The sequence below is a fragment of the Mizuhopecten yessoensis genome, unplaced genomic scaffold (genome assembly GCF_002113885.1).
Source record: "Mizuhopecten yessoensis strain PY_sf001 unplaced genomic scaffold, ASM211388v2 scaffold9341, whole genome shotgun sequence".
Classification (NCBI taxonomy): domain Eukaryota; kingdom Metazoa; phylum Mollusca; class Bivalvia; order Pectinida; family Pectinidae; genus Mizuhopecten; species Mizuhopecten yessoensis.
The window spans coordinates 596791-624281 of NW_018407999.1; the positions used below are offsets into that span (position 1 = coordinate 596791).

Below are 27491 nucleotides of genomic sequence, written 5' to 3' on the forward strand. Positions count from 1 at the left end.
TAGTGGAAAAGGGTCGGCATGACAAACGGAATAAAACAGGTAACGTGTAGGGTATAGTGTACGTATTAAGTCAATTAGTTTTCGATAGTGCTTGACAGTTCTAACAAAATGTAACGTGTTGTTTGACAACATAGATACATATAACGGACACCTGTTATTGTATTTTTCGGTAAATACGTCACAATTGACTCTCCCAGAGAAGGTGTGGCATTTTCACTAAAGCAACTGCAAGGAGTGGATCTGGCCTGTGATCCTCGATAGTCACGCGTATTATTTAAGTTTTAGATAAGAGTAATCCGTGTCACACTAGAACTCATCATACAGACAAAACGTTGGCATTGGACGGTACGTACACTATAATTGTTAGATTAGGATGTATATTTGATATATAAATAATGATAATTATGTAGCTGATAAATCCGGATAAAGTGGGACCGTATCAAAAACCCGCTACTACTTTCTCCTTCATGGGTCATTCTACTTTGTAGGCTATGTGTCACAATTTTTGGTTCACAGATATAAATATTTGAACATTTATGAATGTATATTTTTGTAAACATATTATAAGATGTATATGTATTGTTTATTTGATCACTGACGGAATGCTGTCATCTTCATGACATCAACGTTGCGCTTCATAACATAAAAAGACACCCCTTTATGTATCATAGACGCGACCATTTTTTCGACCAATGATATTGCTTCCAACTGGAGGTGTGTCGTATACTAAGCTTGCATTAGAAAACATATTTCTTTCTGAGGATCCTGTTGACGTGAATGCGTGTATACGTAAACAGACATACAGTAGAAAACGGCAAGTTTCAACTTCACATTCCTCATTATGAAGACGATTAGCATATTTTTAAGGCTCCATATTCGCTTCTTTATGTACTGTCGACGAAAGACCAGTAACTTTCTGTTCAGGCTTAGTTATGGTTACAAAGCGGCTTTTGTTGACTACACGGGTCAGCGTTACATCGTTTTTTTATTGTCATCGTATATGTATATAACAGGATGTATTGGGTGATTTCAGGGGTGTATGATAGTGCGTCTATCTCTGCTTCAAATATTCTAACAACATCAACATTGAGTTCATCAAAATGTTTACTTCAACTTCAAACATACTAACAACCATTTTCGGGTTTCCTCTGGGTCTGACACCACTCACCCGTCTTAGATGTTTTTTGACAGATGTCTGGTGCCCCCCCCCCCCCCCCACACACACACCCCAGATGTCTATCTGTCAAAGAGAGGAAACTCGAAAATTGCTTCAATCATTCTCAGAACAAAAAACCTCAAAATACATCAGAATGTTTTCCAGATATCTGTCGTGTATTAATAATTAAATTACACTGACCCTGCAGGCTTCGCTTCACTAACTGTCAACTTGCCAGGTCATCAGTAGATCTAGATCTGTTACCTGAACCACCAACCCGGTAATTGACAGTCTACATAGATTCTATCTATATATATACATGTACAGCCACTTTATTTACTGCAATCTGATTGTGACCTCGATCAGCTGTCAACTATAATGCAGGAGTTTGACATTATACCAACATAATATAAAGAAGGTCTGTACTGTATACAGTGTCTGTGTTTCTTTATACTGTGGTGAAGTATAGCAGATATTTTTAGGTCACCTGAGACAAAGTCTTGCCTATTGCGATCACCTTTTGTCCGTCGTCCATCCGTAAACAATTTACATTTTCGACTTCTTCTCTGAAACCCCTGAACCAATATCGATGATATTTTGCAGAAACATGGCCAAAGGTCAACCAAAGTTGTGAATTATATGGTCCTCAGTCTCCAGGGGCGTGAGGGGCGGAGCCAAAAAGGGTCAAGTTGACTAAAATTTCAAAAATCTTCTCAAGATCCAGATATGGTAGAATCAAATACTCTTCTGAGTGAGTGATCATAGATGGAAGGGTTAAGGTGCTTTACCAAAAAAGTGAATTTCATGACCCTGGGGTCTCACCTTTCCCCCTTCGGGAGGGGGTAAACTTTACTACTAGTTTATATAGGGAAATCATATTTGGACAGCATTTGTGTAATTTCCATTGGAATTAATTCAAACTTGGTTAGCATTATCAGTATTTGACATGATATGCACAAATCAACCCTGACTGACCCCCAGGGGCTGATAGGTGGGTGGGGCCAAAAAGGTTTGAATTGACTGAAATTTCAGAAATCTTCTTCTCAAGACCAAGGTATGGTAGAATCAAATACTCTTCATAGATGGAAAGGTCTTAAGGTGCTTTACCAAAATTGTGAATTTCATGACCCTTGGGTTCACGTGTCCCCATGGGGAGGGAGTAAACTTTACTATAGTTAAATAGGGAAATCACATTTTGGACTATCATTTGTTTAATTTCCATTGGAATTAATTCAAACTTGGTTAGCATTTTCAGTATTGGATAGCAGTTTGATGATTTGCACAAATTAGCCCTCAGACTGACCCCCAGGGGCTGATGGGTGGGGCCAAAAAGGGTCAAATTGACTAAAATTTCAAAAATCTTTTTCTTAAGATCCGGATATGGTAGAATCAAATATTCTTCATAGATGAAAGGGTCTTAAGGTGCTTTACCATAATTCAGCTGACTGACAGAACCACTATTTGTACATAATACATATACTACCCAGATTTTTCACATTACTTTTGCATTACATGTACATGCATGTAGTTCAAGTTACCTTTGTTACAAAATGATTTCTTTTTCATTTGGCAAAATCGATAACATCAGTTTTTACATAATTCAGGTGACCGTTAAGGCCCATGGGCCTCTTGTTTTATATAGACTTTTATTTCTCCCACAACCACTAGGTCTATGACTATATATATATAGGTTTAGTTGTTCAATAAATCTCCTAGGAATTGGTAAACATTTTTGGTTACCCCTAGTGGGTGACACCCTCTATATTATCTTATTGGTAAAACTTAATTAAGTTGGTGGACAGGTGGCGCAGTGAATATTGCAATAGCCTTTCACCAAGGCGTCCAGGGTTTGATTCGCCAATCGGACCTGAAATGATACAGGTTCACCTGCCTGACTACGTGTGTTTTCTCCGAGTACTCCTCACACATTAATACCCCCAGCCCGCTTACATTTGGGGCCAACAAGAGTGATTGAAATAAGTTGTAACAACTTATTTCATAATTGTTGCAAAATAAATAAAGTTTATATAATTAAATTGTCAAATAACCTGGTGCTTTGCAACGTCATCTTGAATTATGTCATAAGTTAAAAGCAATTGTTTCCCAGAGTGGAGACAGGAATAATGTTTCATCGGGAGTCAAATGTTGATCTTTTTTACAAAGATATCAGATATACAGTTTTAATGTATTTTGTCACTGTGGAATGGAACTGAACTATTTTCATAAATGTTCCCTGGAACCACTGTTTGATGCAACTTTTTGACAGCTCATACATTTTCACCCTTATGAACACTTTCTGTCACTAGATTATTTTTCATGGTGTTAAGTCCGAAGTATTTCATTTTTCACAACAGATAATAAATTTCACAATCTGATTACCCTGGATAGATAGAGGAAAACAAACATAAAACAGATGGGAAGAAAATGTAGGATTTTTTGCGATGATTTTGTATAAATGTCCCTTTGATATGTTACTTATTGGGCCGCGGTGGCCTAGTGGTTAAGGCGTCTGACATTCTGCTACCACTATAGCCCTCCACTGGGCCGCAGGTGCGAGGCCTTCGTAGGGCAGTCGCCAGGTACTGGCCGTAGGTCGGCGGGTTTTCTCTAGGAACTCCGGCTTTCCTCCACCACCAACACCTGGCATGTCCTTAAATTAGTTGTTAATAGGATGTAAAGCATTAGCAAACCAAATGTTACTAATTATTGAAATAATGTATTTTTTTTCAGTGTAAAGGTGCAAAGGAGACTGAGAATTCTTCAAGCAGGTATTCTCAACAGACAGAACCAATAACAGATTACCTACACATAGAAACATGTCCAGTGGGTGCCCTACCGCTGAGAGTCCATTCCGTAAATGGAAGCGTCCAGACCGTCCGAGTACCTGTACGTACCAAGAGGCCAAGTCGATGAAGGAATCGCCACACAGACACGTACCACTGTAAGTCTGGCATTGTAAGACAACCATAATATCATCTGTAATTCATTTAGCCACTGGCACTGATTTGTTTTGCTGTTGGTCGGTTGACTTTCCAAGAAACAGGTAACATCTAAATTTTGATAAAGTGCATAATATTTAAGACTGATTATGACCCTTTTATTAAGTGCTGAAGAAAATAGGAAATATATGTAATTGAAAAAAAAGCTGGAATAGCCCATGAACAGTTTAAAAGTCAAAAGTGAAGTAATTGCTAGCTTGAGAATTTAATTGAATTTAAGGTAGATTTTACCCGTGAATACGTTAGGAATCATAACTAACCAAGTTTGGATCAGGAAGCTGGTACCTTTTTGTGTTATATAGAGAAACAAATTAAGCTGGAACATTACATACACACCCCAATCCCTTCGCTTATATACTAAAAGATAAAACTTTGAAAACTTGGTAGTATTACCATAAAGTTATCTCCAAACATTTTAATTGACACACAAATTGTTTAACAGGTGTTATATTTAGTTTTTATATTTATCGGTTTATTTGTTGAATTTTAACAGCGCCCCTCGCCCAAAATTGATGTCTACTGTTCTGGAGAACATTGGAAATACACCTCTAGTCCAGATCAACAGAATCGCACAGAAGGAGGGCATCAAATGTCGCCTGTGTAAGTCTTGTAACAGTAACAAGAAGAGGACATAAAGTTTGTCTGATGGAGGTGACAAAGTACATATTGTTTATTATAAAAATATTTGTTACATTCAGTTCATCTTTACAACAAAAGATATAATTATTTTTATTCACAACCAGTTGGTTTTCTGTTGATTTTATATTTAGTTTTAGCTTGGCGTATTTCTTTATGTGAACATGTATTTTAACTGTTGTCTTGCTCTTAATGACTCAAATTGATTTTAATATTTATTACACAGTTGCGAAATGTGAGTTTTTTAACGCGGGAGGCAGTGTAAAGGACAGGATAGGCCTGAGGATGGTGGAGGATGCTGAGGCGCAGGGAATCCTAAAACCAGGAGACGTCCTCATAGAGCCCACCTCAGGAAATACAGGTGAGTTAATAACTCTGTTGTCAGTATGCAAGGTAATAGCAGCCCACCTCAGGAAATCCAGGTGAGTTGATAACTCTGTCGTCAGTATGTAAGGTAATGGGAGCCCACCTCAGGAAATACAGTTGCGTTATTAACTCAGTTGTCAGTATGTAAGGTAATAGGACCCCACCTCAGGAAATACAGGTAAGTTGATAACTCTGTTGTCAGTATGCAAGGTAATAGCAGCCCACCTCAGGAAATACAGGTGAGTTGATAACTCTGTTGTCAGTATGTTAGGTAATAGGTGCCCACCTCAGGAAATACAGGTGAGTTAATAACTCAGTTGTCAGTATGTAAGGTAATAGGAGCCCACCTCAGGAAATACAGGTGCGTTATTAACTCAGTTGTCAGTATGTTAGGTAATAGGAGCCCACCTAAAGAAATACAGGTGAGTTGATAACTCTGTTGTCAGTATGTAAGGTAATGGTTGACGTATGACAGAAAGAGAAAATCCTCGGGGAAAGATTATTTGTTTGTAGTTCCCGGCTGATATACCGTGACGGAGAAGCAGATAGGTGATTGTAAACTTTACTGTCAGACAACTGGTAATCTTTCCCCCAAACATAGGCTGGTATGCTAGAGAGAATACAAAAATACCTTCTGTACAGGAAGGATACTAATATTACATTAAATCTGTAGAGGAAAGACAGAAAATAACAGATTTGCCTTGTTGCTTGTGTAAAATTGACATTTCTAAAGCATATTGTATGTTAGAAATGAAACCTAGGGTGTATGTACTGAATCAAATCGGAGGTAAAAACAAATTTCTTTAGGATTGGACTTTACAGTTTCAAGTTTGTCACTTATCATGATAGCATTTAATAGAAAGTAAACATGATTATTTGATAACATTTTACACTTACAGGTATTGGGCTGGCCCTGGCTGCAGCTGTGAAGGGGTATCGCTGTATCATCGTCATGCCAGAGAAGATGAGTATGGAAAAGGTAGGTCAGACCTAGACAACTTCATCTCATTTAAAAAAAGAAATTGTGAGGGATGTATAGTATACTAACGTACTTAACACTGAATTACATTTTTAAAAATCCACTTTGAAAAACTTGTGATTTTATATTATTTATGAATTGAAATATGGACTGGATGTGGTGATGGACGATATAATTATAAAAGGGGAGATAACTATTAAGGCAGCATATAACCTTAAGTGAACAAGTCAGACTTGTACACAAACCCATCTTACATGTTGTTATTTAGGATATTTTGAACTTGTACATTTCTGGATACAATTTATAAACTTTTATACACAGAAGTTTTAAGTCTGTACCGTATAAACCACTGTTAATATACAAACTTTTATACACGGAAGTTTTAAATCTGTACCGTATAAACCACTGTTACTATACAAACGTTTATACACAGAAGTTTTAAATCGGTACCGTATAAATCACTGTTACTATACAAACGTTTATACACAGAAGTTTTAAATCGGTACCGTATAAATCACTGTTACTATACAAACTTTTACACACAGAAGTTTTAACTCTGTACCGTATAAACCACTGTTAATATACAAACTTTTATGCACGGAAGTTTTAAATCTGTACCGTATAAATCACTGCTACTATACAAACTTTTATACACAGACGTTTTAAATCTGTACCGTATAAACCACTGTTACTATACAAACTTGTATACACAGAAGTTTTAAATCTGTATCGTATAAACCACTGTTACTTTACAAACTTTTATACACAGAAGTTTTAAGTCTGTACCGTATAAACCACTGTTAATATACAAACTTTTATACACGGAAGTTTTAAATCTGTACAGTATAAACCACTGTTACTATACAAACTTTTACACACAGAAGTTTTAAATCTGTACCGTGTAAATCACTGTTACTATACAAACTTTTATACACTGAAGTTTTAAATCTGTACCGTATAACTCACTGTTACTATACAAACTTTTACACACAGAAGTTTTAAATCTGTACTGTATAAACCACTGTTACTATACAAACTTTTATACACAGAAGTTTTAAATCTGTACCGTATAAACCACTGTTACTATACAAACAACATAACTACTGATACACACTGTGTTACACATTCCTGTGCTCTCCTTCTGTAGGTAGATGTACTGAGGGCGTTGGGTGCAGAGATTGTCAGGACACCAACATCAGCAGCCTTTGATTCTCCCGAGTCTCATATTGGGGTCGCTAAGCGACTGATGGAAGAGATCCCTAACTCCCACATACTTGATCAGGTAAATCAAGGATAAACAGTAATCTGTCTGATTGGTCAAAATCCCTTTAACTAACCTTGCATGTAAGGTCAAAGGTCACCTAATACGCCCATGTAAAAAAGTTGTTATGATATGATGATATAGACAAATCTTGACAATGTTTATGTAGTATAAAGGTACTGAGAATTGCTAATACTTTTATGTTAACTCATTCAACCCTGAAATTTCATAATGAACTATTCCAACCTTTGAATTGGAGGAGTTCAAATGTGTGTTCAGGGGTGAATGAGTTAACCAGTTTTGTTTTCCACACAGTATTTACAGTGAAAGTCACAAAACTATTAAGGAGGGTGTTAAAACCCCCCAGATATTCTTAACCCCCAAATTTGATATAGTTTTAGTTTTCCATTCACTTCTAGTGACAAAGACAATTATTGGAGATCCTCCATTGAACTATTTACAGTCGTTTTCACCGTTTTACTTGTAACATGTGATTACTTCTACAGTACAGTAACCCTAGTAACCCCCTGGCACACTTCGACGGTACAGGAGAGGAGATACTCCAATCCCTAGATGGTAAGTACTGACCGACATCTAGGTCTGTCTGAATCACCAATGAAGTAATCACCAACAAAAGCATTTGTACATTGTTATTTATCAAACTGTATTTCTTTTTGGTATGAGGATTACAGTGATCTGAATATATGCTATCATGTCGGTGACTATCAATATGAGTAATTACACTTAACCCTTTCACCACTGTAGACCATAATGGACTCGTCCAGATCAATGCATGGTAGAGTCTACTAAAGTTACATAAGGGTGAAAGGGTTAAGTGCTGGTCATGTCACAGTGAGTTTATACGTGTGATCACAATGTGTGACAGCCTCAGAGATAATGAAAGCCTGTCAATAACAAACATTAGTGGAAACACGAAATAAACACCCAGTGGAATTAATCAAGTTTCAAGTTTTATTCGAACTTTAGGCCATTGGCCCATCAGTATACAATACATATTATACACAAATCATGGACAATGTACAGAGAATACCCTTAATTTGTTTGCCTCATAGATGAATTTTCCTAATATACACAATTCTTTAATACTATGGACACTCAATAACTGAACGACTTTAAACACAGTAAGAAGTCATTCTTTCTTGCTTTTAAAAATACATTCCAGCACAAAACTAGTGCAGTATTTTAAATCTTTAAAACTTATAACCCTGTCACATCTCCCATACAATGATCCAGAGCCATGATTATTCATAGGGTCAAAGGTTTAAGTCAAAGCACTGTAGAATACAATTGGACCATACCTTATCCAGTGTAGGGTGTCCCATAGAGACTACCCATATACTTAGGTACTAACAACTCTAATGCAGCTGTCTTTACCCTGGCGAACAGTCACTGAAGAGGTTCAACAAAAGTTTGTGTTAAGCTGATATTTCTGATTTACAGACAAAGTTGACATGGTTGTGATGGGTACAGGAACAGGTGGAACACTGACGGGTATCGCTAGGAAGATCAAGTCTCGCTGTCCCAACTGTAAGGTAATTGTTTAAAGTGGTCAGTTTTGGTGTTACCTTTTAGAACTATAATGAATTGATTGAAATCTGACATGGGAACATATCAACAGTAATAATTGTGCAGCTTTCTTTAGTTCACTCTGATTTGACCTTGCTATTTTACCTTGACCAGATAATTGGTGTTGACCCTGAAGGATCCATTCTTGCTGAGCCTGAGGACCTCAACAAAACTGATGTGACTTCGTACGAAGTTGAAGGCACCGGGTATGACTTCATACCTACTGTGTGTGACCGTGTGGTAAGTCAAGTTTCACCATGTGTGACCTTGAGATAAGTGCCCTTTTGTGAGACTGAGGCAACTAATGTAAGTCTGTCTCTCTTGACCTTGTGTGACTAGGGTAAGTCTGTCTCTCTTGACCTTGTATGACTAGGGTAAGTCTGTCTCTCTTGACCTTGTGTGACTACGGTAAGTCTGTTTCTCTTGACCTTGTTTGACTAAGGTAAGTCTGTCTCTCTTGACCTTGTGTGACTAAGGTAAGTCTGTCTCTCTTGACTTTGTGTGACTAAGATAAATCTGTCTCTCTTGACTTTGTGTGACTAAGATAAGTCTGTCTCTCTTGACCTTGCGTGACTAAGGTAAGTCCATCTCTCTTGACCTTGTGTGACTAAGGTAAGTCTGTCTCTTTTGACCTTGTGTGACTACGATAAGTCTGTTTCTCTTGACCTTGTTTGACTAAGGTAAGTCTGTCTCTCTTGACCTTGTGTGACCAAGATAAGTCTGTCTCTCTTGACTTTGTGTGACTAAGGTAAGTCTGTCTCTCTTGACCTTGGGTGACATTGGGTTAAATCTCTTGACCCTGTTGATTGTTTAAATATTGGAATTTAACATTCCAACTTTTGGTTTCTATTTGTGTATTTATTTTTAATAAAACAAAGTTTGATATTATAACAGTTTATATAATTATGCAGCATGAACCAATTTCTGTAAAGGTAAAAAAGTTCACGTTTTTTGCATTGAACAAATAAGTGCGGAAATATCAACATGCAGATCTTTATTTATAGATTGTATGGATTAGAGATATATAGATTTCGGAGCCTTTGCCAGTACAGTATTTCCACACCACAATCAGTATAAAGAGACAACCTGCATACATTTCCAAATACGAACATTTCCACATACAAATATTTCCACATACGAACATTTCCTTCCAAATATGAACATTTCCACATACGAACATTTCCTTCCAAGTATGAACATTTCCACATACAAACATTTCCTTCCAAATACGAACATTTCCACATACGAACATTTCCACATACAAACATTTCCTTCCAAATACAAACATTTCCACATACGAACATTTCCACATATGAACATTTCCACATACGTACATTTCCTTCCAAATATGAACATTTCCACATACGAACATTTCCTTCCACATACCAACATTTCCACATACGAACATTTCCTTCCAAATACAAACATTTCCACCTACGAACATTTCCACATATGAACATTTCCACATACGTACATTTCCTGTTGGCAAATATGGTTTTACACACCTGATAGTTCCTTCCACATACTAACATTTCCACATATGGACATTTCCTTCCAAATATGAACATTTCCTTCCAAATATGAACTTTTCCACATACGAACATTTCCACATACAAACATTTCCTTCAAAATATGAACATTTCCACATACGTACATTTCCACTTTTAGAGTATTTAGTTTTTGTTGACATTAAATGAGTTATCTGTAAGATTTATATCCACAGCTGGTAGACAAGTGGTACAAGACGAGGGACAAGGAAACGTTTAAGATGTCGCGGCGCCTCATCAGGGAGGAGGGACTTCTGTGTGGTAAGTACTGTATTCAGAAAAACTGAAACATTTTAAGGAAGAAAATTAACTCAATTTGCACACAGACACAGAATCTTTCTGCTGATTCTGCTAACCAGAATTTCTAGCTCATTCGGTAGAGTGTAAGACTAGTAAATCAGAGGTTCTAGGTTCAACCCTCAGTAGAGGCACTGATAAAATGCTGACCTCTGTTGCATAAAAAAATAAGATTCAGTATACAAAAATGTTAAAATTTCACTCAAGCGTTTTGATATCAGGAGATCTGGCTTAAATTAGTTTTATCTAGTCATGACAAGTATCACTATCAGAGTTGGTCAAGTTTATATACTCAGACTGGTCTGCTATTTATTAATTATATATCTCACAGAAATAACTTGTCAATAAGCAGAGTATTGTGCAGCATTACTGTAGTACTAAACTGTATAAAAGTTGAGTTTAAAATAAGCAAAATAGAAGAAATGTCGGAGATATTTCGTATTTGCAGCCTTCTTTCAGTTGTTGTACATACATTTGATGTTTGGACAACATCACAAACACTATCTGTACTGGGGTACTGTACCAGCACAAACTAATCGATAAATGTTAATCATTACGATCACTATCTACAGACCATTAACCCCTGGCCTGTTTCCTGTTATGTATGTGTAGGTGGAAGTTCTGGTGCTTCCATGCACACAGCCATTACGGCTATCAAGGAGTTTGGACTGAAGGAAGGTCAGAGCTGCGTGGTCATCCTCGCTGACTCCGTTCGTAACTACATGTAAGTATAGTTTACCCTTGTGTTCTTCAATGATAATACCTTGTATATCACTCACATCTCAATTTAAACAGATTTCCTGACAATACGGTCACCCGACCACCCATATTTAATATATACGATACTCTACTGTAAGCATTCAAGGTACCATTGCTATGTTTATACAAGGTTTTAAATACTGCCAACTCTCCCTATCTTGGAGGTAGACTCGCGATTTTGGACCCTTAAATTTGATATTCCCAACCAATGAATTTGCTAAACTACTCCCATATTCTAAAATTTAATGATTTAAGTTGAAAGAATAACTCAAACTATGTCATTTTATTTTATGTTTCGAATTCTGATTAAAAAAAAAAAGTTGGCAAATATGGTTTTACACACCTGATAGTTATATTAAGGGTTATTTATAAAAAAAAAAAATGAATTATGAAATTTCAAAATTTGAGAATTGATAGATAGGAATGATTGACACTTAACTCTTTATGACTGTTCACTCTTACTGACTCCTTTAAATCGTTCACCCCTGAAATTTCCTAATCGACTAATCAAACCTTTGAATGGAAGAGTTCAAATGTGTCTTCAGGGGTGAATCAGTTAATCTTCCTAGTTTTCCACTCCTTTTATCCTCCTATAGATACTAATATTATATGATTACTGGTTGTAGGACCAAGTTCCTAAGTGATGATTGGATGAGCCAGAGAGATTTCCTAGAAAGTGAGAAGAAAGTGTCGCCCCCTGATGGCAAGTAAGTGTTTATCACATGGTCACATGACATGATAATCTAATGCTCCGTCCAATTCTCTGTGTCTAGTTTTTCACTGTGGTTGAAAGTGTATATTATAAATTAATTGAGGGGGAAACAGAAGAATGTTAACGTTTGACACACTGAGGATTTTTTGGTTTCAATGTTTCTTTTTGTTTTTGCCTACAGTGACAGGTAAATAAACTTTTTATTCATTTTTTTTAATCAATTAACCAATCAGCACCTGCCACGTTTGTCGTGAACTCTCACCTGGGCTGAGTTAAATAGATCTGCTGTGCTACCTGTTTGCACAGACCGTAACTTCCTCCCTCTCTGGTGTTATTTTCAAATTGTTTCAGTGAAGCATTTAAACTTTTTTTTGCTTTTGTTTGATGTTTTGTCATTTATTTACCCCATTTGGTGTATTATAGTGTATTTTATCGTTTGGTGGGGTAATACCTTTCCTTAGCTGTTCTTTTTAGAGTTATGAGACTATAACTGCCTCTGCTATCCGTAGTGTAGTAGATTTGACTTGCAGGGAAAAGAATTAGCCCTAAATAAATTTGTTGTATAAAACAAAAATAAATAATCAATAAAACTACATGCAGACGATGTTGCAGAACTACTGGTATAACTGCAACATGTGTCACAGACAAACTTGTGATGGTGCACAGTACAAATGTACCAGTAGGTCTTCAACATCTTTGTAGTTTATTATGTCTCCCCTTGAATGAAGGGGGACATATTGTATTAGTACTGGTTCTCTTCTGGGTTCTTCTTCTCGTCCTTCTAATCGCAACGTGCCTGGGCCATACATTTTAAACCGTTAAAGATATCTTGGTGAAACTTGAGGTATGCATGCATCAGCCACAGAAGGTGTGCAGTGCACTAGATTTAGGTCACTGTGAGGAAGTTTGTCCGGAGCATAAGTTATTCACCAACGTCTACCAAACTAACCATAATTATGTATCTTGGGAGGGTGGAATCTCTCATACTGAAATTGGGTCTCGTGCCCCACAATATACAGAGTTATGGTCCTTTGTTTATTTTTAATACAGATGTTTGTCAACAGCATAACTTCCATATTATTTCACCTACGTTGACCAAACTTGCTATAGTTATGTATCTCGGGGAGTAGGAGTGTCACATTTGAAATTCTGGTCTTGTGCCCCACTATATAAAAAAATATGGGCCTTTTTTTTTTTACTGAAGTTTGCAATTGTCTATTGGCTAATAGTGGGAGACATATGTTTTTGTTCACAGAAACAAGTTTGTACCTGCTGCCCCAATTGTTTGATCGTAAGAGGCGACTAAATTTGGGATCTTATCTTTTCTCTTCTTTCTTAACAACTTTCTTCTTCCTAATTTCTCCCATGACAATGCCTAACTTTTGGCCTTTAGATGAGTGTTCGGCCCTGTGACGAAGGCTTTGGGTTCTGTCCCTTGGCCGAGACATACCAGAGTCTGTAAAAATGGTAGTTTCTACTCCTGCTTAACGCTCAGCAATTTAGGAGAGGGACGACTGGTTCGCCTGTTGTCAGTATAATGTAACCGGGTGGGGTGTCCTGCTGGGTGTCTTCGGCAGTATGTTTCAGTGAGGTAGCACTATCAAGTCGGCATCAGTTCCGCGCTATGACAAGGAGACAACCACAAACATATTGCAGCCTCCCGAAACACACACGCATACACTACACGCATGCATCTTGCACACAGGGGAGGCCGTCCTTAAATAACCATAGCTGTTGATAGGACGTTAAACAATACTAAACCAAACCAAGCCAATCGTGCTTCTAATAAGTTGAGAAGGCGTTCACCTTCATTTGTTGACATTTTGATGTGTCAGTTCATAAGCACACGTCCATATAAACAAACCGACAAGGTGCGCAACCCAGGTAAGAACGGCCTGGTTGAGTAAACACTAAAACATGAATAGCTAAACAGGATTTGGCTGGACATTGCGGAGAAACAACACAGTGTATATCGGGATTTTTGATTTGTTTTTTAATATATTAAAGACCCCCTTCAGATTATAACAACACATATCCGTCTATCTAGGTATACTATTCAGAACTCATTTTCTGTTTTCATTGGGAACCACATGTAGTCAGAGGGGTTCCAAACAGGGGGTGCATTACGAGAAACTTATAACACAGGTGACTGGAGGTGGTATCGGATGGATTTGGAAATTATCACACTTGCAAAGCGTAACATTTCACACATATTCCAATATCATCATGCTTGATAATGCTGCATGCCATTATGTACAGGCTACTTCACGCCATTGTATTGTTTTCTGGTTTATTTGGGAACAGTTGTAGTTACACCGGTACTATATATATAGTGTGTGTAGTGACACTGTACAAAAAACAAACACTCACTGTAACATCTCCTTGGAAACCCAAAATCTGAGGGTTTGAATGCAGTGAATGGAAACTAGTGTTTTGATTGGTCAATACTAAAAAGTGGTATCATAACATCTGAAGGTATTTAACATTAATTACAATTTTCATCGGATTGATTATTTGTGATACCTCACATGTAAAAACGAGTTAAAACTGCATTTTCATCAAAATGTGACTTTTTCTCATAAGGGTATAATATTTCATTATCAAAATATCATACTTTATTAGAATATCATATTTCATCATTAGAATATAATATTTTATTATTAGAATAAGATATTTTATTAGAGTATGGTATTTTATTTTTAGAATATGAAATTTTATAAGAATATCATATTTTATTATTAGAATATGATATTTTAATGGAGTATGATATTTTATTAGTGTATGGTATTTTATTTTTAGAACATGATATCATATTATTAGAATATGATGTTTTCCTTTTAGAATGCAGTATTTTCTATCATCAGAATGACTTTATAACCAAGATACAATATTTTATCATCAGATTAAGCTAAAATTTTGACTTCTGTATGTAATTTTTTTTTTTTTTTTTTTTTAAAGTTGTCACTGGTATGTATAAAATGACATTATATTGAAGTATTACCATGCATTAAGCCTGATGACATTTTCTTTATCTTAAATCTGTAATTTTCTTTTATAAATAACCCCATATAACTTTTGTATTAATTGACATTGTTGGTATGTTCCAATTAATCCGTTTTAGTTTCCATTGGTCACTCGCATTGTATTAATTCATCTGACTCATTCTTAATCCATCTCAATTAAAGAATAAAGATAGCCATTGGATAATATTATTAGACTGTCTCAATGGAATATACATGTATAATATTTTCCTTTTTACAGAACATCTTTTGAAACATTTGATGGACAGTCAATTAACTCTTTGTAAAAAGTAAAATAATAAATCTAAATATTTCATGTCGAATCAAATCATCCAGTAAAATGTTGTCATTACAATGATTTGAACATAATTTATAGATTTAATAATTGTGTTTCAAAGAGTTCAGGCCTTATTGTTGCCATTGAAAATAGTTGTTTCTGAGCACATTTCTGTATGTTATTCATCCAGGGTGAATTTCTGATATCCAATTTTTTTTTCAGTAATTGATAGTTTCTGATTAAAATTCTATCTGTATAGTTGTATATTGTATATGGTTGATGCTGGGTTTATTTTGACTTGCCAGTATATTGTTTATGCCCTTGTAAAGTTTTTCATGTCCGAGTCTGCCCGGTCATATTCTGTCTTGATTTACTGGTATCACTCTATTAGCATAATTGCCTAATTAATTGTGATCGAACTTTATACAGACGTGTGTTTCAAGGTCAAGGTCACTGCTGTTATTTATAGAAATTTGTCACATCATTCCAGCAGCTCCATTTTATGTATGATATAGTATATAATACTAAACAAGAAGTCACGTTTAAGGAACAATGGTCAAGTGGGGTGGGGGGCATTGTTTGTGATTTTAACTGCTTTATAGCTGTTAATAGGACGTAAAACACAAACCAACCAACCAACCTTTAGCCATAAGAAATTTTCCCTTTCCTTTAGCAGTAACAACCTGCTGTAGAATGTGAGGCAATCAAGGTCCTGGTTTTATTTTCTGTTTGCGACATTGTAGTTAGGAAGTGGGAATCACAGTCAATTATCATTATCACATATTTCATAGTTAACAAGACATCACATAATTCATAGTTAACAAGACATCACATACTTCATAGTTAACAAGACATCACATACTTCATAGTTAACAAAACGTCACATACTTCATAGTTAACAAGACATCTCATACTTCATAGTTAACAAGACATGACATACTTCATAGTTAACAAGACATCACCTACTTCATAGTTAACAAGACACCACATACTTCATAGTTAACAAGACATCACCTACTTCATAGTTAACAAGACATCACATACTCCATAGTTAACATGACATGACATACTTCATAGTTAACAAGACATGACATACTTCATAGTTAACAAGACATGGCATACTTCATAGTTAACAAGACATCACATATTCCTTGTTAACAAGACATCACATACTTCATAGTTAACAAGACATCACATATTCCTTGTTAACAAGACATCACATACTCCATAGTTAACATGACATGACATACTTCATAGTTAACAGGACATCACATACTTCATAGTTAAAATGACATTTCATACTTCATATAGTTAACAAGACATCACAGACTTCATAGTTAACAAGACACCACATACTTCACAGTTAACAAGACATCACATTCTTCATAGTTAATAAGACATCTCATACTTCATAGTTAACATGACATTTCATACTTCATATAGTTAACAAGACATCACCTACTTCATAGTTAACAAGACACCACATACTTCATAGTTAACGAGACATCACATACTTCATAGTAGACAAGACACCACATACTTCATAGGTAACATGACATCACATACTTCACAGTTAACAAGACATCACATACTTCATAGTTAACATGACATCATACACTTCATAGTTAACATGACATCTCATACTTCATAGTTAACAAGACATCACATACTTCATAGTTAACATGACATTTCATACTTCATATAGTTAACAAGACATCACATACTTTATAGTTAACAAGACATCACATACTTCACAGTTAACAAGACATCACATACTTCATAGTTAACAAGACACCACATACTTCATAGTTAACATGACATCACATACTTCATAGTTAACAAGACATCACATACTTCATATAGTTAACAAGACATCACATACTTCATAGTTAACATGACATTTCATACTTGATATAGTTAACAAGACATCAGTTACTTCATAGTTAACAAGACATCACATACTTCACAGTTAACAAGACATCACATACTTTATAGTTAACATGACATCACATACTTCATAGTAAACAAGACATGACATACTTCATAGTTAACAAGACACCACATACTTCATAGTTAACATGACATCACATACTTCATAGTAAACAAGACATGACATACTTCATAGTTAACGAGACATCACATACTTCATAGTTAACAAGACATCTCATACTTCATAGTTAACAAGACATCACATACTTCATAGTTAACATGACATGACATACTTCATAGTTAACAAGACATCACATACTTCATAGTTAACAAGACATGGCATACTTCATAGTTAACAAGACATCACATACTTCATAGTTAACATGACATGACATACTTCATAGTTAACAAGACATCACATACTTCATAGTTAACAAGACATGGCATACTTCATAGTTAACAAGACATCACATACTTCATAGTTAACATGACATGACATACTTCATAGTTAACAAGACATCACATACTTCATAGTTAACAAGACATGGCATACTTCATAGTTAACAAGACATCACATACTTCATAGTTAACATGACATGACATACTTAAAAGTTAACAAGACATGACATACTTCATAGTTAACAAGACATGACATACTTCATAGTTAACGAGACATGACATACTTCAAAGTTAACAAGACATGACATACTTCATAGTTAACAAGACATGACATACTTCATAGTTAACGAGACATCACATACTTCATAGTTAATAAGACATCACATACCTCATAGTTAACATGACATCACATACTTCATAGTTAACAAGACATCACATACTTCATAGTTAATAAGACATCACATACTTCATAGTTAACATGACATCACATACTTCATAGTTAACAAGACATCTCATACTTCATAGTTAACAAGACACCACATACTTCATAGTTAACAAGACATCACATACTTCACAGTTAACAATACATCACATACTTCATAGTAAACAAGACATCACATACTTCATAGTTAACAAGACATCACATACTTCATAGTTAACAAGACATCACATACTTCATAGTTAACATGAGAAATATTAACTGTTTGGTGTATTTACATCCTAAACAGGATTCACACAAGCTTCACACAAGCTTCACACAAGCTTAACAATGGCTCAGGATAACTAACAGTTAGATATATCATTTGTAATAGGAGTCTACAGCAAGCTTGTAGCTAGATTTGTTATAAAAGTACAAAATATTAGAGATAGTTTCTATCAATTCTGATCTGTAGGTGTAAAAAGCCAATAGACAGTATGACAAGTAACTTACTTCTGTGTAGAATTCTAACAGTTTCAAAGATTCGGAATTGAAAACAGATTGAGTTGACATTCATAATTGACTGTTTCACAAAAGGAAGCACTTCCACGTGTGACCTTTTATGGAAGATTAGGTGACATTATTGGTGAACATAACTGTATTATAACAAACACCACAAAAATATAATAGTATAAAATGACTCCATGGAAAATTAAGCGATCACATATTTTTTTTATTTTTTTTTTATTACAGAATAGTTGTTTCAAGATTTTTTTTTTTTTCCATATCATTACAAGTACATGTATTGATAAAGCAGCAGTAACAGGTTTTACTTCTCTAGAGTTCACATGTGCTGAAAGGTTATCTGTGAGTCGACACATCAGAACCTGTCCTTCTCCATTACTCTGTTGTAACACGATACACGTGTTAGGTCACCGAATATTTCAGTGTTGTATTCTGTCTGGTGGCTTTTGAACTTTCTTCAAACAGTAACATTTAGTTTACGTTAAATAACGGGTAGAAATAAAAATGAAAAAAAATTCTGTGAGATAATTTTGTTACAGGAGCGGTTTTTGTTTTATTTGATTTTTCTGAAACTGAAGAAAGTTGAGAAGTCAATGTATATATATATCTTTTGAACAGAGACCGACTTATTCTGAAAACTGTTTACAGTACTGCTACATTTGTTGATACAATTCAAAATGTTTGTCTGCAAATTTTTGAAATAATTTTATTGAATTTCCCTAATGTTGTAGATTAGATATACAAACGAATAAAAAGGAATGCATGTTACAGAAAACATTTGTTCTAATTGTACAGGTGGTGGGACATGAATGTAAGTGCCTTAGCGCTAAGAGCTCCACTGACTGTGACCCCCACAGTCACAATCCAGGACACGCTTGACTTGCTCAACAAGGAGGGATTTGACCAGGTGCCAGTGGTCAGTGACACAGGGTAAGCAGTCATTAAATAATCATTTGTGTATTTCACTCATAGTACAACAGCTAATAACAAAAAGAATTTATATCAATATAACTTAAACACAGGTAAAATACAAGTAGATTACTGGGGTCCACAGTGGCCGAGAGGTTAAGGCGTCTGACATTCTGCTATCACTAGCCCTCCACCACTGGATCGCGGGTTCCAGATCATCGTGGGGCAGTCGCCAGGTACTGGCTGTAGGCCGGTTATGTTTTCTCCGGGAACTCTGGTTTTCCTCAACCACCAAAACCTACCAACAGTAGATTACTGGTTAATTACAGTAGGTATCGGATGGTCTGGTTAATTACAGAAGGTATCGGATGGTCTGGTTGATTACTGTAGGTATCGGATGGTCTGGTTGATTACTGTAGGTATCGGATGGTCTGGTTGATTACAGTAGGGATCGGATGGTCTGGTTAATTACAGTAGGGATCGGATGGGCTGGTTGATTACAGTAGGGATCGGATGGGCTGGGTAATTACAGTAGGTATCGGATGGGCTGGTTGATTACAGTAGGGATCGGATGGTCTGGTTGATTACAGTAGGTATCGGATGGTCTGGTTGAATACAGTAGGTATCATATGGTCTGGTTGAATACAAATTGGTATCGGGTAGTCGGGAGACACAGTGGATAATGCATTTGCCTTTCACCACCGCAGCAGGGGTGTGATTCAATGATCAGACATGAAAAGGTATGGGGGTCACCTGCCCAACCACATGGGTTTCATCCCACATTAATACATAATAGTAATTAATAATAATAATAATTCCAGGTTCTCATATACCGCTTTATCACAACCTAGTTTGAAGGTCGTCTCAAAGCGGTTCACAAATTATTATCCGTGGTTATAGGGCCTTTGCAACCAGCCAATATCTTTCGCAACTCCCTGGGGAGCATACAGCCGGTGCTGCCATTTCGTCGCTAGCATTCTACAATTCTAGCACTGCCCAACCACATTGATTAAGATCCAGGCCAACAACAGTGATTCATATCAGTGGCAATAATGGCTGTAAAATATATAAAGTTTCTATTAGAATACATACATTTTATAATCAACTAAAGTAAAACCTGTGGACCAGCTACGCAACTTTTGGCTCACCCGACCTGAAAAACCAAGTGAGCTTATGATGCAGTGGTGTAGGAACCGACGTCATCCGTCAGTTCGGCCTCAATGATGATGTCATACTGCATGTTGGTTTCATCACTCTGTAAAATAATCAAACAACCCATTGGCTGCGTCATTGTATTACTGTCTTCTACTTTCAGCGAAATCATGGGGATGGTAACCGTTGGCAACATGATGGCACAGGTTGTCAAGGCAAAGGTCAAACCCGCTGAGCCCATTTCTCGAGTCATGTACAAGCAATTCAAGAAGGTAAGTTTGGCAATCCATGTAAAACCTGGTCAATTTGATTCTGACGTGTCAAATAGTTATGTCAACCCTTTCACCACTGTAGACTATAATGGACTCATCCAGATCAATGTATGGTAGAGTCTACTAAAGTTACCTAGGGGTGAAAGGGTTAAACCCCAGTAGAGTCCTGGCTGTTTCCCTACTTTAACTTGAGTTACTTGTTACTCCAGTCCTGGCTATAAGTTTTTCCAGTCCCAGTCATTTCCCTTTATAATTATATTAGCATTTTAAACCTGGTTGTTAACCCTTTATGAGCTATATGTGGTACTTTGACTTATTGGTACCTATTGATCCCTCCTGACATGTATGCCTATCCCTTCTGAACTTGCAATTCAGCCCTAATGTAATATAATCGTTTTAAAACTGGAAACACAGTGTTCCATATGAGGATGTCAAAATTAAAAGCATTGTTTTATTACTTCATTGGAAAAACATGAATTTAAGTACCATGCTTGTATAAATAGACACATGGGTTGGTCATAGACGCCATGGTAACGACCAAGATGTACAGACATTGTTGTTATATACTGCTGCTATATTTTGAGAATGTAAGGAATAAACAGTGAACATCACATTAGTAGTTGCCTTTAAGGGATTTGATTCCCCGATCAGATGTGACAAGGTATGGGTCACCTGCCCAACCAATTGAGTTTTCTCTGGGTACTCTGGTTTCCTCCCACAATAAGACCCCCTGCGTGCTAACATCTGCACTAACAAGAGTGATTAATATAAGTTAAAATATTTTATTTAGATATTCCTAATACATGTATTAGTTTCAACCTGGTTGTATTATAATACTATTTCTGTGTGTACAGGTGAAGATGGACATTTCCCTCGGTCAGCTGTCCCGGATGTTGGACACGGACCACTTTGTCCTAGTGGTCCACGACCAGCGTCAGTGTACGTACCAATCTCTGGGTGGTGAGTCCTGTCCTCACATTCGAATCACGTCCTGGCTTCCTGCATTTCTCTAACTTTCTGACTCGTAAATGTACAGGGTTGCGAGTATCTATCACCCACTAGCTGGAGGTACATAGATTTCTCTAGTTTTCTAGCTTCAGAAAGGTAATTTGGTGTCCGATCACTAGCGACTAATCTGAGGTATGTTCCTCTGGGTAAATTTTATTATTTTATATATAACTTTTCGTTAAAAACTAGATTCCTATAAGAAATGGTATTTTGTGTACAGACTTCACAATTCTACCTGGTGTATATCCGTTCACCTTCTAGTTTATCAAATTTTATACAAAATATATTTCCAACCTTTTTAAAGGCTACTGTACCTTGGTGTCTGTTCATTTCCATGCTTTTTGTTAGGGTTTACTTGGGAGTGCTTAACCTAACTAGAAGACATGCTTTCAACATTACTAGTTCTAAAATTAAACGCTTTTGTCAAACATCCTGCAATTCTTTTGTCAAACTTTCTTTAACTCTTTTGTCAAAGTCCTTGTAACTGTTTTGTCAAGTTTTCTGTTGCTCTTTTGTCAAAGACCCTGTAACTCTTTTGTCAAACTTTCTTTAACTCTTTTGTCAAAGTCCTTGTAACTCTTTTGTCAAGTTTCCTGTTGCTCTTTTGTCAAACTTTCTGTAACTCTTTTGTCAATGTCCTTGTAACTCTTTTGTCAAGTTTTCTGTTGCTCTTTTGTCAAAGTCCATGTAATTTTTTTTTTATCGAACTCCCGATTTTGATCCAATACAAAAACAAACAAAAAACCCTGCAGATACAGATAAAATCTGGAGAATGTTAAAAAAAGGTCTATGTTTTGATGAGTCAGAGGAGAAAATATGTCCCTATAATAAATGAATAAAATAAAGCCCAATGTAAACATCTACTAAGGAGTTTCTAAGGGAGACAATCTCATTACCATATTTTGTCAACATTTCATTTGAAAAAAGTTAGTGAATTGACTAGTACCAATGGGAGACTAATGCCAAGTTAATTACCCATTTGGAAGCCAGGCAGGTTTGGATGTGACAAACAGGACACATGGATATGAATACTATATATTTATTTTATTATACTATGCTGTATTTCAAAAAGACAATATTGGTTAAATTGTATACAGTTGGATTCAAAATGGTCACTTTGGTAATTTAAGTCAATGAAGNGATTACGATTCACTTAGCAACCTCGTAAGAGTAAATTTTGATTTAGACGATATTTCAAAAAGACAATATTGGTTAAATGGTATACAGTTGGATTCAAAATGGTCACTTTGGTAATTTAAGTCAATGAAGTTTCATACAACTTGATGGTGGAAAAGTATGTTTTTGAATTAATATCTGGTTAAAATGGAGCTTTATTTTTTGTATTGGTTTTTGGCCAATTGTCTTTTTAAGTCATTTAGGGTCAAAAAGCCATAGCCATTCACATTACAGTATTTAAATATATCAAACTGAAAGTAACAGGTTAAAATATTTGAGTATTAAAACAAAAAACAATGTTTGTCTCGTAGAAGTGCTTTGATCAATATTTTTCACGGTGATGGAATTGTATTTGATACTTGATTTATTCTACAGATGAAGGAACAAGTAAAATGTCCAAGAAACAGATGATTTTCGGCATAGCAACCAGGATTGACCTTTTGAACTTCATAACCAAGCAACAGACCCAGGACAATGAAATATAATTGATATGACAGACTCTGCATGTTTACAGACTCTGTTGGTTTCAGTTTTGTTAGAATCTTTGTACAATCACTGGGTTAATTTTACATAAGTCGTTGGTTTTGTTAAAAAAATGTATCAAAAAGGGAAGGATTTAAAATGGTACAAGAAATATATTTCGACAGCACACTTTCTTAACCCGACTCTCCAGTCTTGAGTTTTGTCTGACCTGGCCGCTAGATTTGGTTCAGCGATGACAACCTTATAACAACTGTAACACGGCTGAATCATGTGATCACACGGGTGTCAGGGTTAGACAGAGTTCACTGAGTATGTGTGTACCACAGCGTGGTGTAAAAGTCGCTGTATAACAGGTGTATATCATGTGACCATTTTCATATCCGACTCTTTATCAACCCCAGACTTTGAACAGTTCATTATTAAACGTGTTAAAAAGGCCCCAAAACAAAGAGTTTGCTTTGAAAATTGATGAAAGCTTAAACCTAAAAATGTTTCCTTTGAAAAGCCCCAAAATAGACGAAAAGGCCCTGAAATTTAACAAAGATGTTTTGAAAGGGTCTCAATGAGCTTGGAATTCGACTGCACAATAAGCTATAATTTTATATTAATTTTGGGGTGTTATTCTCATATAAACATGAATGAAGAAAAAACAAGAAAATGAAATGTTTGTTATATGAGTTAATTTCGAGAATTTTGGAATATCAACTAGTGTTAGGTTTTAGGGTTGTGTACTGTTGATGAGTTTAGAGAAATCTATGAATTTTGAAACTTTGCAAATGGCAGGAAATTTCGAGCCTTATTTAAAACTGAAAAGGGCCTAAAACTGAAAAAAATGATTTAGACTGACATTGTAAAACCTAAATATTTGTCTACTGATTAACTCATTCAACCCTGAAATTTCATAATGAACTATTCCAACCTTTGAATTGGAAGAGTTAAAATGTGCATTCAGGGGTGAATGAGTTAAATGATCAAGTCTAGTTTTAGTAATTTTTATCTCGCCGGTCCTTAGCTTTTGATGTACCTCATCTGACATACCTTGTATAGTATATACTAGGTGAGGTATCAAAGTCCCTGGACATATTGTTTGGTGATAATACATATTTCTCCATCTGTCGGTGAAGGTAGCTACCTGGTTGTGTGTATTGTGAGTACGTACTGTGTATTAGAAAGACAGTCCATGACATAAATTGTATTTAAATTAAGTAATTTAGGACACAGACATGAGTCCTGGAATCATACTTTTCCTGTTGGACATTGCGAAAACTCTTCACAGGCAAATATTGCATCCGATACAAGGTATTGTCAGGTCAATTTCAGATCTATTTCAGGTAAGACCTGAAATATTTTCATGTGAATTTTCAATGTTAATTTTATCTGAAATGGACAGTCACACTTTTTTCAGGTGAAATTGACCTGAAAATTTGACATGAGGTTGACCTGAATTGACATTAAGATATTTGTTGTTGTATATCTCTTACTTATTGGACACATCATCACCTGACATAGCCCTGCAATAATTACTGTAAGCTGTAGTGCTGAGTTATAGAGGAGGCTTACACCTACTGTCAGTAGTCACTTTTACAACTGAGGGCTACAAGACTAACACCTCATAAAAAGTCACAATAAATATCTAACAATATTGTCAGGAAGTATAGATTGCTTACTTTTTCTTTAGCATACACAGCTTAAACATTTTTAATTCATGTATCTATTTAATTACAGAATTTTTATTTTGCTTATATTTTTTCTCATGACATTTTCGGGTTGCTTCTCTCTTGTTTATACATTATGTATATTACAAATGCCTATTGGTGGGACTTAATGCTACATGGGTAGCCGTGTGTTTTGTACTAGAAACACGCTCTAAAAGTGGAAATTCTCACTTATGGCAATGTTTGCATTTTGACTATTTGAACTGATCACAGTGTGGAAATATTTATGTTGGCATCAGTTCTGTAATCTATATACTGTATACCAATTTTTAATTTCGTCCTATACACCTAATGTATATTATATTGTTTACTATGTTTGTTGTAAGGCTAACATTCTCCCTCATTGCGGAGGGCAAAAAAAAGTTGGAGATTAAACTGTAGCAAAATATTCACGGCTAACAATATCTAAATCCTATATTGCCTTGTATTTGCATGTGGATATTTTTATGCTCATTTATTCAACATGAAAAATGTGAGCATTTACGCTTTCAATTCATGGCAAGTCTCTCGAGTGTACTTGCATTATCTTTCCTTTGAGAGACAATAGTGAGTTATCTCCCTTGCAGATGGCGCTGCAACCAATTGCAAATTGGTCATACAAACTTAATGCTAACTGTAGAATTACAAGTATTGAATCAAATAAAACATTCTATAAATATCCAAAGCATATACAATTTATGAAAGGCATTTATATGTTGTCCTTTTTTTTAAATTCTGCTTGTTCCGCTGATTATTATTTTAAAAAGCATGCAATGCCACTGTCAGCATTAGATTTGTAGAACCAAGCTGGTAGCAGTGCCATCTAGTGACGAAGCAAGGGCGTTAACTCACTAATGTCTCGCATAAATTCCTATCATCATGCACCATCGTTACAGCTTAGTAAGAATCTCGTGTTAATCCTGGGACTGTAATGACCAGTTATGTTCATACAAATCATTTTAATGAGATTCTTTTATAATCGATACCTTGAATCATTTTAGATTTTTTTTCTTTTTCGTTTTGATGAAATCATATTTGTTTTAGAATCTCTTGTTTTGAATCTCATTAAAGAATAAAGTGCTTAGATTGCTTATTTGATCTATTTATTTGACATATTTTTTATGAGCTTCCGGTATATATTTAAGACATGTTTGGGTTATGGGGGAAATCAGAATTAATTTTGAATAAACATTGCGAGTGATTTTATTGGGTGATTTTCATACCTACAGCATAGCATTTGTTAAAACCCATTTAGAACAAAATAATGTTTTGCATAAAACATAGCACACAAGTGCATTCAATTATTTTTTTAAAGCACTAGAAAAATCCAAACGGCACATTATATTTGAATATAATCATACATCTTTGAAGTTTTATTAAATTACATAGGAATACTGTTTTTTTAAGGACGTTATCATGAGTACATTTGTATATTGAAAGTCAAACTGTCAATGATTAAATTCAATTTCCAATAATTCGGCCACGTAGGATCAGAACTGATAACGTTTGAACCAGTGTAATTCAATCTGCTGTATAGAATAGACTTACTGTAAAATGGGAAGTTCTACCGTGTTGAAATTTCCCAATTTGCAGTAGCTCTGAAATCTACTTTTTAGTCTGTGTAATCTAGTAATCTACTGTTTAATCTGTGTAATCTAGAAATACATAACTTTTTTTTTAATTTGTGTGTAGATATTTCACACAAATTTTCACAACCAGAAGAACATGAGCACAGATTAAACGTAAGGTGGAATCAAAGTGCTATACAGCACAGATTAAACGTAAGGTGGAATCGAAGTGCTATACAGCACAGATTAAAACGTAAGATGGAATCAAAGTGCTATACAGCACAGATTAAACATAAGGTGGAATTGAAGTGCTATACAGCACAGATTAAACGTAAGGTGGAATCAAAGTGCTATACAGCACA

The 27491-nt window shown here is 35.6% G+C and overlaps 1 protein-coding gene across 2 annotated transcripts; it reads left to right on the forward strand.

The window, feature by feature from the left end:
• Positions 1-267: 267 nt before the first annotated feature.
• Positions 268-27491, forward strand: LOC110457846 (cystathionine beta-synthase-like). 2 transcript variants are annotated; one of them, XM_021509287.1, is made up of 17 exons: positions 273-345; positions 3887-4097; positions 4649-4755; positions 5018-5152; positions 6057-6136; positions 7284-7418; positions 7904-7973; positions 8859-8950; positions 9099-9224; positions 10708-10792; positions 11441-11552; positions 12214-12294; positions 12481-12486; positions 19663-19797; positions 21092-21200; positions 22055-22139; positions 23760-27491. In XM_021509287.1, exons 2-17 carry the CDS (start codon positions 3973-3975, stop codon positions 23867-23869), a joined length of 1593 nt encoding a protein of 530 aa, XP_021364962.1. In that variant the 5' UTR covers positions 273-345; positions 3887-3972; the 3' UTR covers positions 23870-27491. The 2 variants fall into 2 exon arrangements, with proteins under 2 accessions (XP_021364963.1, XP_021364962.1); XM_021509288.1 differs by lacking the exon at positions 12481-12486 and having other exon boundaries at positions 268-345.

Coding starts and splice junctions, on each gene's coding strand:
- LOC110457846 (XM_021509287.1), top strand. CDS start 3,973: ATGTCCAGTGGGTGCCCTACCGCTGAGAGTCCATTCCGTAAATGGAAG. Junction 7,419..7,903: donor ACTCCCACATACTTGATCAG/GTAAATCAAGGA, acceptor TTACTTCTACAG/TACAGTAACCCTAGTAACCC. Junction 19,798..21,091: donor CCAGTGGTCAGTGACACAGG/GTAAGCAGTCAT, acceptor TTCTACTTTCAG/CGAAATCATGGGGATGGTAA.